This window comes from Vanessa tameamea, chromosome 6 (genome assembly GCF_037043105.1).
Source record: "Vanessa tameamea isolate UH-Manoa-2023 chromosome 6, ilVanTame1 primary haplotype, whole genome shotgun sequence".
Taxonomy (NCBI): Eukaryota; Metazoa; Arthropoda; class Insecta; order Lepidoptera; family Nymphalidae; genus Vanessa; species Vanessa tameamea.
Genome location: NC_087314.1, coordinates 7,682,534 through 7,698,027, shown reverse-complemented (window position 1 = coordinate 7,698,027; position 15,494 = coordinate 7,682,534). Strand labels below are relative to the sequence as shown.

The following is a 15,494-nucleotide window of genomic DNA, read 5'->3' as shown; positions in this document are numbered from 1 at the left end:
GTGCAGCCCTTCTGGATAGGTACCATTCACTTATCGGATATTATAACTCTAAACAGCCATACTTGTACTGATGAGTTCCAGTTTAAAGGGCAGTTTATTGAGCTTGTGTAAATACAGGCACAGCGACATCCAAGGTTGGTGGGGCATTGGTGATGTAAGGAATGGTAAATATTTCTTACAGAGCCAATGTCTATGGTCGTCCACCAGCCTATATCATGAAAAAAAAGAGTGATTTTTAATTTACTGAATTCGTATTAAATTGGACTTGACGATAGTATTGCCGTGGCAGTTTAAATTTTTAGTAAAATAACTAATCAAAAATTTAAACAGTTGATTCTAGGCGATGTTTGTATAATCGTCTTTATAGATCGATCATCATAATTGTCAATAGTTAACAACGATAAATTTAAACACTCATCTAGCACGTCGACGCTTATAACCTTTCCGCAAAAAATGTTAGTGTAGGGTGGATGCTCACGGAGCGCGCATTCGTCTACGAACGAGCAAAGTGACAATACGCTCCTCGTACAGTCGCTCCTGAAACTTCACACGCGAAACTCTTAGCGGTTTAATTGCAAAATAATAACTTAATATGAATACTAAGTAATATATAAGAAAATAATAATATGTGTAATAGAATCTTTAGTGATATATGTGGTTAAACAATTCCAATTCTAAGTGTTGCTTTAAGCCATGAAAAACAGTAAAAAAAAAACAGTGTAAAACGAGAGAATAAGTGGTAAAAATAACGTGAAGTGATCTAGTTAATCAAATATACTGAAATAATTTGATTACCGGCAAGGTTAAAAAATCAGTAAATGCGCAATGTCAACTTTGGAAGCAGGAGCAAGCGTGTTAATCGTTTTACAAATAAACGGCAAGGCGGTTGTCTTGCTGTGTGCTACTTGTATGCCTAGTCGTTAGCGAAACGAGGCTGGGAATCGTTGGAGAAAGAACAAAGAAATCGTAATAACCTCAAACTCATCACCAATACCTGTCAAAATGGACACCAGGTAAGTTTTTTTATAGTAGATATAACTGTCCGACTCCTATCGTTATTAAATATTCGAAGCGTTTTTTAACTTTTATATGTATGAGCAGTTTGACACCTATACATATGATCAGCTTATTTATGAGTTTATTAAAAATCGTAAGTTTTATTTAGAAAATAATTAGAGTAAGTGTATATGATATTCAAACTCATAAATAACTCATTCTTTACTTACATGATGTAAACTAGAAGCTCAGAAGTTTCTAAAGGATTTATTTAATAGTCGTGATGCGTTAACTATCCCGGAGTTCAACATTGTTTATCTTGGAACAGATTGAATTTATTTTTGGTTTTAACATTGAAGATGAACGATAAGAATATTCCTGTTTTATCAAATATATTATTGCTTCACGTAATATATAATAAAATTCATATAAACTTCGGTTCACACGTATTTTGTCCATTTGTCAGTGAGAGCATCGTCGAGAATGGACTTCAATAAACCATCTAATGAAACGAATAATCCTGAAAACAAACAAAGTAAAATCGATTTTATTTAAACTTCGAGTATATTTTAAAACTGTAGTATTGTAAATAGTAACTACAACTGGCTATCTTCAACTAGTAAAGACTTATAGCCTTAATTATAATAAACGGATGTTTAGTTAAAGATAAAATTGCTCTCTTTCTGTTTTAATTTATTTTAGATTCGAAAAAAGAAGACAGCATTATTTAAAAAATCACCTCCTTAACAATATTTATAGGCTAAAATATTTCAACAATAGAACATATTTCTGTCAAACAAAGCCACAAATTATTGTCATTAAACCGAATACCGAATTAGTATTTAAATTAGTGAAATTCTTTTGGGACTAGAATGCAAAAGATAAACAGGTGATCAAACCCCGCAAACTATATAAAAACTTAAATGTTAATGTTTAAAATACATTCAAACAATAATTGCTTAGACGGTAATACAAATAGTGATAAATAAGATTTCTAAACATGAATCGTAAAGTTTAATCATGTAGTTATATACATGGACATATACAATGAACATAGAAGGCTCTGTGACGTCAAACCTATACTTACAAGTTGTTTCAGGAAAGGATCAACAACAGAATTCGATAGGTAAAATTTAATTTTCATGTGATTTTTTAAATACTTCTATTAAATATCTTTGCTAAAAGCATGAATTGCAGTGAATATATTCACTGACGCAATCATGTTATAGCTTTAATATTAGTAAGAGAGTATAAATTTGTAATTAAAATATACTCTGTCGTAACAAGATTGTATTAGCTTTCAATATTAATATTTGCAAATGTAACATAAATATCACAACAAACAGCCATGCATAAACACCTATTTATTTTAAACTAATGAATTTGTAATAGCTGAATGTCATGATTATAAAGATATGGTCAATTCATATTTGTATATATTTAAGGACTTAATGTAATCATATTTTATTATTAGAATATATTCAGGTATAATTTATCGTACTATTTTAGCCGATGTAGACGGGATTAGTGCTATTGATTGATAGAAAATGAATTGAGTCTTAGCCGGTCAATGACGGATTTATGAGCAGGTTAACGAGTGAACCTAGGGCGGCAAGTTTAGGGATAAGTTTTTTATAAGGTTCGTAATTCCTGTGAACGGTAAAGTTAAAAACTATAAGATGGATATCGGACATCTTGCAGATGGAGGTCTTCAAGATGTCTTAATTTTTCCTCTTTACCATTTAATTTGGGTATGATAAAAATAGATGATATTTCATATAAATAAACTAAAAGATGGCAAATATATAAAGCCTGTATAATAAAAGTTTAAATCGGCTACTGCAGCCGGTTTTTCTCGTTAGAACCTACATTGCGAACCGGTGGTAGCGCTAGATTTAATATAAACCTAGACGTAAGTAATGACTATTTAGATTAAAAATTATATTTTATTGGAAACAGAGTAATTTATCATAATTAAATAATTTTATGAATCAAACATTTACTAGTATTCCATACACATTTTGATACCATAATATGTTTTTGGATGTAATAAGTTAAGAAAGATATTTTATATAACCTATATAAAGTGGTTACTACTTTTATTTTCAGTGGAGTAGTGTTGCATTAATATTTGTCAGTTTTTGAGCCTAAAACGCGAAGACAATAATATATTCCTTACAACGCTATGCTCTTACCAAACAACTTAAAATCCGATATGGATTAATGATAAATAACATTTATATGATACAATATATTTATTACGTAACAAATACTATTTCTGTGATAATATGAAAGCGGATACATTTATTTATAAAAAAGAGATATTTATTTTGCAACCACATGTGTTTCGAGAATGCTCGAAGTGACTAAACTTACACGTGAGATGTAGAAGTGACTTAGAAAACTCTTCCAGAGTTGTATTTGTCTAGAGGTCATTATAAAGTTATGAAAACATCATGTTAACAGAAATTTTATAAATAATGCGAAAGTCTATCCGTTTGTTACGCTTTCACGGTCAAACTACTGAATCAAATTTGAAGAAATTTGATATGAAGCAAGCTTGAATCCTGAGGAAGGACATTAGCTTTTTTTTATACCTAAAAATAATTGAACACCAGCACCTAAAACGCGCAAAACTGCGGGTAACAACTAGCATATTATACATTTGGCCTATTGACTAAATAAAATAAATTTCTTCTGTTGGATACCATAGTTTCACCAAATAATAAATAAAAAGTTTTCCTATAATGCTATTGGGAAACCTTATGTTTTTTTTTAATTTAACATCAATATTTGTATTAATGGTTTAAGTAAAGCCTCACCTTGTCATCTTTTTCAATACATATTATATGTGACATATGTGTCACCTACGCTTCTATTAATAAAAACGGCGGAAATGTGCTTGATATTAAAAAAACAAACAATAATTTTAATACATAGACATGCATACAAAATACGTACGCTCATGATACGTATGTAGGTACTAATAGGATTTTAACACTTTTAAAATATTTATTAAATTTGCAAACATTTTTCCTCGTGTTCGATTTTGTGATTCTTTACTAAAAAACGTACTAAATTTTGTAAGCTAGCGTCAGTATCTATAACAATAACTATAAATTGTTCTTTTGTGTACAAATACGTCTGTTTCTGTGATATTTATTTGTTACTTAACCTAACTTGGGGGGGGGGGGGGCTTCATAGCGAAATTATAAAACTACCTATAGCACACAAAATTCAGTCCCCATTTTACCTTCTCGAGGGTCAAATAATAATGTATCCTATATAGTCATATCTCGGGACTTTTCGCGGGAGTAAAAATGGGTTAACTAGATACTTTAAGTTGGTGAAATGTCTCCATACCAAATTTCATATAAATCGATTCAGCAGTCTAAGCGTGAAGAGGTATCACGCAGAGTAATATTAGTACAGATTTAAAGTAAGCTTATTGAATATAAAAACTATAGTATAACTTTACTTTCATAACCTTGGCTTTTAGTGAAGTAAAAAATATATTTTTTTATATAATTATGATTGATGCATCTAGTTTTGTAAAAGGCATTCGAAGGAACATCAAGTCATACGCTCGAATAGATAACGAAGTCATTCTGCACTAATTAAAAGTGGACTCGTACACTTATTTACTATTAATTCCTATACATTTTCAGGTATTTTATATCTATGTAGAGTACTTTGCTAGCACAAAGTTTGTGTCTAAGTTAGCGTGAATCTAACTAAATTTTGATAATTTCTACGAAAGTAAAAGGTTATTTGTGGGCATTTTAAAAGACGGTTGATTATAGAAATAGCGATCTTTTTGTGACTATGGAACTGTTTAAGGTTCAAAAAGTAAAATGTTTTCAAAAATTCGGAAGATATAACTTGCTTAATAAAGTGTATTTATTAATTTAGTATTGTATATTGTTAAGATAATAAATTATACATATTTATTTATAGATTTTTAATAAGATTACATATATTATTTTACAAATAATTAATGTGCAAGATTTCCATATATACAAAAATACCACTACACAACGTGGACAAAAGTGACTTTTAATTTTTACATAACCTAGTGCCTACGTATTCTAAGATGAGATTTTTAGTGCGAGTTGGTCTGAAATCCAAAATAAAAATATGTTGTATCAAAAGGACCGTATTTACGGATACTTACTGAAAACATGCAATTGAAAAATAATAAAACAATGATGAAGAACCAATATTCCAACTCATTACAGGAAACAGTAAGAGCAACATAATATTCTAAAGGAAAAAAAACCATGGTACACAACTTAATACAACCTAAAGCGTAAAAACAAGTTCAAAATTAATTAAAATAGAAAACCCAGTATTATATGAGGTTTTTATAAAACAGTATTTGCAGTATTTGCAGCAGTACTTATATGAAATGAATAAAAAAAATGAAAAAAACAATTCACTTCATACTGACATTTTAAACTTTCAAAACGGATGTATCGTGGGCAGCGTTTGAAATGCTAATGAAAGTAATTATTCGCAGTCCGTCGGCAACATGATCAATTTGATCTTTACTAAATGCAATTATATAATAATTTTATTATTAATGTTATGAAGAAAAAAAACTTTTATTTTACATATAACTTATCAAAAGATGTTCCCAATAATAAATGTTTATCTATTCTTAAATGATGATAAAGTTGTTTTTAAAAAAAAATCATATGCAAACATGCCAGCTAGAACGAGGTCGCTTAGGATAAAAAAATACGTTTAAAGTATCAATGTACTTTAAATGGTAGTATTTGTCTTATTGAAAAATTAATACTTAGGCGCTATTGAATGACTGACTGATATATTTTATAACACCGTTAATCAAACCGATTAAAACTAGCTTTGCACCTAGGACTAAAACAAAAATAAGGCACATCTCTAAATTTTCAGTTATTATTGGATAGCTCTAACGGAAATGCACGGCACCTTAGAGTAGCACCAGTTCTATGGAGATACTCAGCCAGCAAAATGCAACCGTCCACACTTATGTAACAACGACTTTTGAAGTTGCAAGGTAATGCATAAAAGAAAAAAAAAACTTGAAATTTCTTAAAAGACGGTAAGAATATGTTCTAAACAGTTTTATTTTATTGTTATGATCTGAAAATATTTCTGGTATTAAAGCACTGAAATTCTATCAAATCAACAAAGACGACTCATTTATATGTATAGCAAATCGAATATGTTATTTTAATTCGGTGCTAAGCTAATAATACAATAAGTACGAAAGTTCCTGAAACTTTAAAAGGCCTCCCGGGCACGACTAGTACCAATATATATATTACTTTAATTTAAATGAGACTTGAATCCATATTTGAGTTGAAGAAACAAGTATAGAATAATAAATTTTTATTTAAAAAATCGTTAAAATAAATACAACTATTTTCATACAAAAACTATTTTTTAATGTATTAGATCATGATTTAATTTGTTTTAACATTTAAATTATAAGAAAATTCAAACCAAATAATTGAGTGCAGGAAATAATAAATTCAAAGAAATTAATGCGAAGTTTAGGATCTTTTGTTTAACGTGAAGAGCTATTCTATTAATTTGTTTTGGTTTACTTTTGAAGTACATTGAGGGTAAACTTTAAAAAAAAAATTCTTAAGGTGATTTGATATTACTGAACAAAAATCTTTTTTTATACAGGTTTTAAGCCTTACGTTGCCTGCGCTAGTCTATTTTATATGTGGACGGCACAGTGTGTAAATGAATACGATTTTGTAATTCTTCCGAAAATTTAATATCTAGCAAAAGATTTTTTAGGAATTATTGAGCAGTTTTTTCATTAGCATACATCGAATCAATCACAAAAAATCTTTATATTTAAGCAAATTCAATTTAAAGATTCTTAATAGACGAGGAGATATTGTTAGTTATATTTACCCGACCGTTGGAAACTAAAACCTCAGTGTCTGCGATATTTTAAGCTAGCAACTAGACCAACGAGGCATTAATTTAAAGTACTTACCTTAAGAGGTTTTACGCTTTAAGAATCCAGCCATAGATCATTCATACAGGACACCTTTACATAATATTACGCTACTAAAAAGTTGGCTATAGGGTACTCACAAGATTAGGATCATATTTATGAATTCATTAATTCAATATGGAGAAATTACCTTACCAAGATTACAAACAGATTTTTTATTAACGGTCCAAAATAAAGTTTTACTTATAAGTTAGTTAACTAATTTAGTATGACAAGTAACTACAAACTGAAATATTTTTATTAAACTAAAATCAACAATTCCTTTTATAATAAAACCATTACATAGTATAATATTATTTTTAAGAGATTTTAATGGCCAATAACTAGTAGGTACGTAAAAGCTTGTGCATATAAAAAAAGGAACTGATATTTTTACTTAGGCACTGCTGTTTAAATAAGTCGCTTACGTTTATATTTAAAATTTACCAAAACATTACATTTACTTAGTGGAAGGGTTTTGGGCAAGCTCGACTGGGTAGGCACCAACCACTCATCGTATCACATTCTACCACCACTTAGTATTGTTGCGTTTTGGTTTAAGAGTGAGTAAGCAGTGTACTATAAGGTACAGAATTTTAGTTCCCAATGTTGATGGCGTATTGGCGATGTAAGGAATGGTAAAAATTAAGGCACCAATATTTATGGAAAGTGGTGACCACTTACAAATAATTTTAAGAAAAAAAAGTACTTCAATAACCAATAAAGTTTTAACATAAATACCAAAAGGGAAGATTTTACTAATAAAAAAAAAGGCATGTATTACTAGATTACCACAATTTTTGTTATCATAGTCAGCCAAATAAAAAATATATTAAAAAATTAATAATTAATTGGAAATAAGGCATAGTAGCATTTAAATGTATTACATATTTATTAATCCAAAATTAATAATTCAATAGATACACACACCAGGACCTTTGCTTACTGCTTTGGTTTGAATTTGTCAGGGATTTGCTAGCTTATAGCTTTGACAGTACTGATTACAGAGTCTGTATAATTATATCCCCTCAAAACATAAATGTGAAATGAGAGCCAAGTTCAATATTATGATATAGGCCTTGATTGTTGACTTCAACGACAAAAGATGTGAGATCTAAATGGGAGCCAAGTTCAATGGTCAGTCCTGAAATTTATTTATAGCATGCCAAATTTGAACTTTCTAGGTCACCTGGAACTGGGTTAGAGTTTTGATCTATAGGTCAGTCAGTGATAAAAATGGCGATTTTTGGACGTTAATATCTAAATAATCGTTTGAGATGTGTTAATGAAATTTGAAGCACATATATATCTTGCAAGTCTCAATATGCGAGACAAATTTGACACGTTTATGTGAAATAGTTTTTGAGTTATGAGAGGGTCAAAATTGGCTCCAAATGGTTCGTGTAATATTACACACGGTGCTGCTCGCCAGTTCTTATACTTGAACTTGGCTTGACACGCTACCGCGTGTCTAGATAATATTATACTGTTAAATGAGGAATATCAGTCATATATGAAATATTCCTAATCCTGTCGAATATCATATATACTAAAATAACCACAATTTATCATTGAGCTTCAGAGACTCCGCTGACCAATTTAATACAAACCCAGATATACCGAAAATTAATAAGTCACAATTTTAATAAAAGCAAAATATTAAACCAACTTCTGCTGATAAGATGTAAATTATGAAAATAAGAAGCTAAATTTTACGAAAATAGACAAGCAGATGATGCAAATATTGCATCAACTGCAGGGATTTCAGAAGGAGGTTTGTTCAGTGAAAAGGACGAGGTTCGTCGCAACAACTAATTTGAATAATAATAATGTCGGCTCTTGTATACGACTGTGGCTCGACTGTAGTGCAATTTGCTTGTTTGATTAGCCTTTTTTTGCGGAGCTGCGCAATTTATTTTTTTATTAACGTTTTGGATAAAATGAGTACTTTAATTTTGTAAAAAAACGTTTACTTCATTATTTTTAAGCTATCAACGAAAGGTAAGTAGTGCCAAAACGCTGGGTACTTGAAATGTCACTGATAAAATTCATAATATTATGTAAAGCAAAATTGTCCTGTTCCATTTTGGTCTTCCTACAATATTTAATCAAATCAAAATCAAACTTATCTTATTCAAGTAAACTTTACAATAAAGCATTTTCATTTCAACTCTATCAGCGTTTCGGCAAGCAGCCTAGATCGAGAACAAACGGCAAGAAATTCATTTGGTTGTTTTTTTTTAAATAACCAGATTTACAATTTATTTAGTAGTGTTGGAACCCGAGCCATAATTCGGCAATTTTTAATTTTGGATTGGTTTGAAATAATGCTGTATTGAAATATAATATATAAAAAATGAAAGGAAATAAGTCGCCATTTTTATTTTATAGCGATACAGCACTACACGTCGTGTCCACGGACTACCTTCGCGTTGGAAGTTTGAAAAGGGTAAAGTGATAACAAAAAAATTAAATAAATGTCTAAAGAGTATATAACCAACGAAAGTTAGATAGGGTAATGTATTTTTTTTTGTATGGTCAGTTTTATCAAACTAGATTTATTACTAAGAGCTAAAAAAAACGTTATAACCAAAACAATATAAGCTAAATGAAGTAGGGATTCAAAGTAATTTTGTTTCGGAAAATCTGTAAAAGTCGTATATTATTTATCAGACAGTTAAATTGGACTTTATACAGGATTATTGGTAAGACGACGTATTCCTGTAAGGAAGTTATAGGGGTGACTATTTGCGATAATTTTAACCCCCATACGCATGATGCAAAAGTGAACCATTTTTGAGTTATCATGTATTTTTAGCTTTTTTCAAAATAAGTCAAAAATGCAAATTCAAAAATTTATTTAGAACAAAGTATTAATTTAAATCATATTTTTTCTTCTGATTTATAAAAACGATTAAACACTGGTTATTTATCAATATCAAAACAATATATTATTATATTAAATATAATAATATTAGGAATTAAAACTAGATATTATTTCAATATTTTTTTCCACAAAAATGCCTTGAAAACAAAAAAAATCGTTTTATTACCGTTATCTTTGCTCTCCAAATATAGCAGCTAGGAACTTATTTCAAAGCAACGAAGACGAAAGATGAAGCAAATGACAATAAAGGACGCTGGTGGAAATTCGTATTCGAACATTAACGAATTCGGACTAAAGGTCGCTCTTTAAAACTCCCACAAAATTAATTAAAAACAATACCCAATGTATACAAAACTAAAATACATATTTAAAATAAAATTTATAAACAGAAACAGTTCAGTATCTAAGTTACAATTAAGACATTTTTTAATTTAGCCTAATTAAAGTGCTTGCTCATACATGATAAAGTTTTTTTTAAATATTTCGAAGCTTACCTTTGCTGGTACCTAAAAAGGAAATTATACCAATCAAATTGAACACAGGTGGTAGATACACAAATTCTGAATTAGGAGTTGCAAATTTATTTGAAATAATTTTTGATAACATAGTTAATAAAATAACATTTCATTTACAATCAATCAATCAAGCCGAGATGGCCCAGTGGTTAGAACGCGTGCATCTTAACCGATGATTTCGGGTTCAAACCCAGGCAGGCACTACTGAGTTTCATGTGCTTAATTTGTGTTTATAATTCATCTCGTGCTCGGCGGTGAAGGAAAACATCGTGAGGAAACCCACATGTGTCTAATTTCAACGAAATTCTGCCACATGTGTATTCCACCAACCCGCATTGGAGCAGCGTGGTGGAATATGCTCCATACCTTCTCAACGGGAGAGGAGGCCTTAGCCCAGCAGTGGGAAGTTTACAGGCTGATTATGTTACAATCAATCTACATTAGCAGCAATCTACATATGCAGCTGGATAAATAAATAATAATGTTTCTAAATGCGTTATTGTTTTTTCATTTGAAACAGTTTCTGGAATAGATATCACAAATTTAATATTATTTATTTATTTAAAACAATATTAAAGAAACTAACGACATATGGGTCATTTCGGTAAAATTTATTAATAACATCATGTATGATATTGTTCTGTATATAGCAGTAATTTTTAACAAGAGTTTGGGCACAGGTTCATTTCCTAACTTGTTAAAATGTAATAAAGTTTTATCACTTTATAAGACTCGAAACAAAAGCGATCCCCGTAATTATAGACCTATTTCAATACTCCCAACATTAAGTAAAATATTCGAAAAAAATATTTTAAATTAATTTCTCGTCCATTTCGGTACAAATACTATTTTTCTGTGTCTGAATGAATGAATATGAATCTGTTTTTATTTTACAAAAGAGAGCAATCCGGTCTATTTATAATCTTGGAGCTAGAGACTCTCTTCGGGATGTTTTTAAGAAAGTAGGAATACTCACTGTTGCGTCACGATATATTTACAACAATATGTGTATATTCACAGTAACATTGATCACTTTGATAAAATCAGTGATAATCATTGTATTTGCACAAGAAGTAAGGATAAACTTATAACGCCAAGTTTCCGACTCCGCGAAGTCAATAAATCCGTCTTGGGGCAAGGTATCCGTTTCTATAATAAATATCCGCAGAAATTTTCAACTTTGCCGTTTCATAAATTCAAATCATTTGTAAAAAATACATTGTTTAAGAAAGCATGTTATTCAATATAAGATTATACAGTGATAAAAAAGCGTGTAATTAATACTTGTCGAATTCCAGGCAGGATATATTACATATATATAATAATTGTATTTAACTAACATGACTATCTTTTTAGATGTTGAGAAAGAGTAACTACTGAGTTTCTTTCACGGGTGAATCTACATTCCGAACCGGTGGTACCTTCACTTAATATAGTTTGTTAAATGACGATTCAAAAGTGCTTGTAAAGCCTGCTTAAATAAAGTATAATTTGGTTTTGATTTTGATAGATGCCGAGGTCGTATAATTTAATTTTGCTCCTCAAAATATGTCTTTATTAATAAAATTATCTCGACCATTACAAAATGAATTTACTTTTGTAAATAAATTTTGTACAAATTGTGATACACAAGTGCAGATAACACTAAAAGGAAAAAATAAAGTATTATTTCTGATTTCGTGATGCTGTTGACTTTCAATCTAAATAAAAGGGAATATGCAAGTCTCGTCATAAAATATTCAAATTTTCAATTTTCTGGTACTTTTATTGTATCTTTTACGGATAGTAATGAATTTTGTGATGATTATTTATTCAAAGATTTGAATTTACAATATAACCGTTCAAATAATGTCGTCCCACAAATCTATTATTTCTCTGTTAGAGATTGATGTAATGGAAGATATGGAAAAAATAAAAGATTGATTCATTGCGGCTTATTTATAGTACAATATAAATTTATGATACCGATTAATAATACAAAGCTCAAATGGGAGCTATTTTTCTTTACAACGTTGTATTTATCGTTTAATACTTTAATAAAAAACATTTAATATTTCTAAGTTAAGTTTAAGTCTAGAATAGATCAGGACAGATAATATTTCACCAATTGATAGATTATTATAGGCTTCTACGTTCTTATTATATGTTAATGCAAATTTACTCCAAACACTCGTTATATATTTGACAGCTAATAATGGTGTTAGATGAATAAAAAGTGTTTATATTGGGATCGGTATATTAATGTTATCTCAAATGGTAAATTTTTTGTTTACAATATTTTGATGGTTTCAATATCGTTTTTGTACAACAAACTCTCTGGAGCGTTTTGATATTAATTGATTGGACATAAATCTGCCGCTATATATTTGCCATACCAGCAGCTTTGCTCTCGGAAATTAAAATATAATACATATTTTTTACCGTGATGCGTTTATTTGAATGTGAGTGACTATTGATTGGTTATTTATAGAAAATAATAATATGCTGTCATTTGGATAAAGTTGGAGATGAAAATAAAAACAAAATCGTAAATTCCATCCGTATTACTATACTGGCTCATACTCGAGTTTAAAGTCTTAATTTTTTAGAAGTTTAACTTGTGCGTTAACTGCTTTTAGTAAGTCAGAATATATGCATGTATTTATTTAAAAAAAATGTGAACATAAGCGCCAGTCTATTAATGTATCATCAAAGTTTTATTTTCAAATTAAAATGGCGGTTTTCAACAGATAATAATCGTCATTATTATTTACAATTAAAGAGGACGATGATATGATTTTGTTCTGACCGATGTGGCCCGTGACTATAATTACAGAGGCTAACCAACTTCACAAAACATGCTATCGTACATAAGTGAATCTAAAAGAACGGCATTTCCGAGACATGGCGTAAGCACTGTAATCTTTCAAATTCCAGGCTGTAAATTTCTAGACAAAAAGAAATAAAAACTTTTTATTTATAGTCGGCCTTTGAACCCAGGATATCAGACTATTAGACTGAGGTGGTAGTTATTTTGAGAGTTAAAGTATACGTCGCTTTCACGTATGATGTTATTTCAAGGTGCGGTATTTGCAATGTTTAATAAAACGTATAAGTTATTGTTCATTTGGTTGCTTGATATTCAAAGTTAAGTTTTTTATTGTCACGATGCATATACGGTAAGATATTGTGAATATCTATTAATACAACTGTATTTGTAACATTTATTTCTTTATATCTATATATAGCTACTAGCAGGCCCGGCCATGCGTTGCTGTGGCTATGTCATACGTTGAATTATATTGTATGGTAATGTTTAGTCATCTTTCCCTGAGACATGCTGACTATAATGACATTTCATAAAAAAATCATGACAAAATATTTAGTGGTTTTTACGTGGTGAGCGTGCAAAAACAACAGCTATTTTTTATAGATATATACAGATAGAAGAAGATGGAGTCTCAGAGATCAACAGGCCTCTCCTGACATAATAACATCCTCGTTCTCTTATTGTAAATTAGTCTTTACAACCAAATTTGTTCCCGCTCTTCGTGTTGATAGAATAAAACACTTTTATAAAGTTATGGAAAATCCGATATCAGTCATAAAATAGTAAATCACTCCTTAATCATGTTATTCAAAACATCATCGATATAAAATAGGACTTTATCAGATTCGACGGGATGATGGAGTGTCAGCTCTCTCAGGTAGCAAAATCGACATACATACTATGCGTAACGTCTTTTTTCGTTAATAAATGGATAACGCTAACGTACTTAGATTCCGATTTTTTTATAACTCCTTAGTCGAGAAAGGTCCTGAAAATTACTCGCACGCCTAATTCCTCTATCTAAATAAGGGGAAACGGTTCATTATTAATGCATTGACATAATACCTGTTTTATCAGTTGAAGTCGCAGCTCTCTTTATAAAATATCCAAAGTATTAATGGAACGAATTTGTTCTTCAATTCAGTAGTCGTTCCTGCATCGATGAGTCTCATACATTGAAACGACTCAGGCAGTTGCAGCGTTTGGACATCAGGGTTCGAGAGTACCCGTAAAATCACAGCTTTCAACGGTGACGGTGCTTGCATGTTATTCAATACATCTAGACGTTTAAGAATCAAATCAATTTGACGTCTAGCATTATCGAAAGCCTTGTCATGATGCCGGCCATGTTGATCTCGTATTTTTTATCGGCGAAGTCTTTCACGGCTTTGGCCTGACATCATTTACAAATTCCTACTACTAATCACGTAATAAAAAAAAAAAAACATGAAGCCTTTAAAAATAATTATTAAGAAACGTTAAGTTCTAAAATATATGAACAAAATAATTCATGCTTAAGAAATAGAAGAAGTCGGGTAGGGAATATTCTATTCCACTTCTGATATAATCGACCATTTACTAAAACATTTAAAATAAATTTTGAAGGACACTTATTAACTCAGTTTTAGTTATATACCAAAAAATATTATGAAATTCATCAAGGACGCAATTGGCGGCTCAATTTTTTTACTACCGAAACAACCTAAGATGGATGGCCCTTATTTTTTTACTACGTCTGGTTGGTGACGTAACTTCCTTGACACGTCACTCAGTTTTCGTTCAACAATTATATATATTTATTTAAATTTGCTATAAAAATATGATATATCAATAAAAACGATTATAATAAAAACATACATATTTCATGACTGTTTGTCTATCAAATGCCATGTTTTTTATAGAATTACTATTGTACATACATTACATACATTAGCAGCCTGTAAATTTCTCACTGCTGGGCTAAGGCCTCCTCTCCCTTTGAGGAGAACGTTTTGGAGCATATTCCAACACGCTGCTCCAATGCGGGTTGGTGGAATACATATGTGGCAGAATTTCGTTGAAATTAGACACATGCAGGTTTCCTCACGATGTTAATTTAACAGAAAAAAATTCACGGAATAATATTTTCTAGTAAAGATGTTTATTTAAACATACTGTGGTATAATTTAAATATTTACCCGTATATAAATATTTAAATTACACCGGGACGTCGGCGATCTTTTTTTTTATCAATTGATATTCTACACATATTTTCAATGATACGATTTGTCACTGACGAGCTGTGAC

General features: G+C 30.2%; 1 protein-coding gene across 1 annotated transcript in view; it reads left to right on the top strand.

Annotated features, from left to right (window-relative positions):
- The first annotated feature begins 473 nt into the window (after positions 1–473).
- The window catches only part of LOC113393467 (RYamide receptor-like), a 51,925-nt gene continuing 36,904 nt past the window's right edge, over positions 474–15,494 (top strand). The window contains exon 1 of the mRNA XM_026630355.2: positions 474–1,013. Coding sequence (XP_026486140.1) covers positions 1,003–1,013 — 11 coding nt within the window. The 5' untranslated portion in view covers positions 474–1,002. The remainder of the gene's footprint in view (positions 1,014–15,494) is intronic.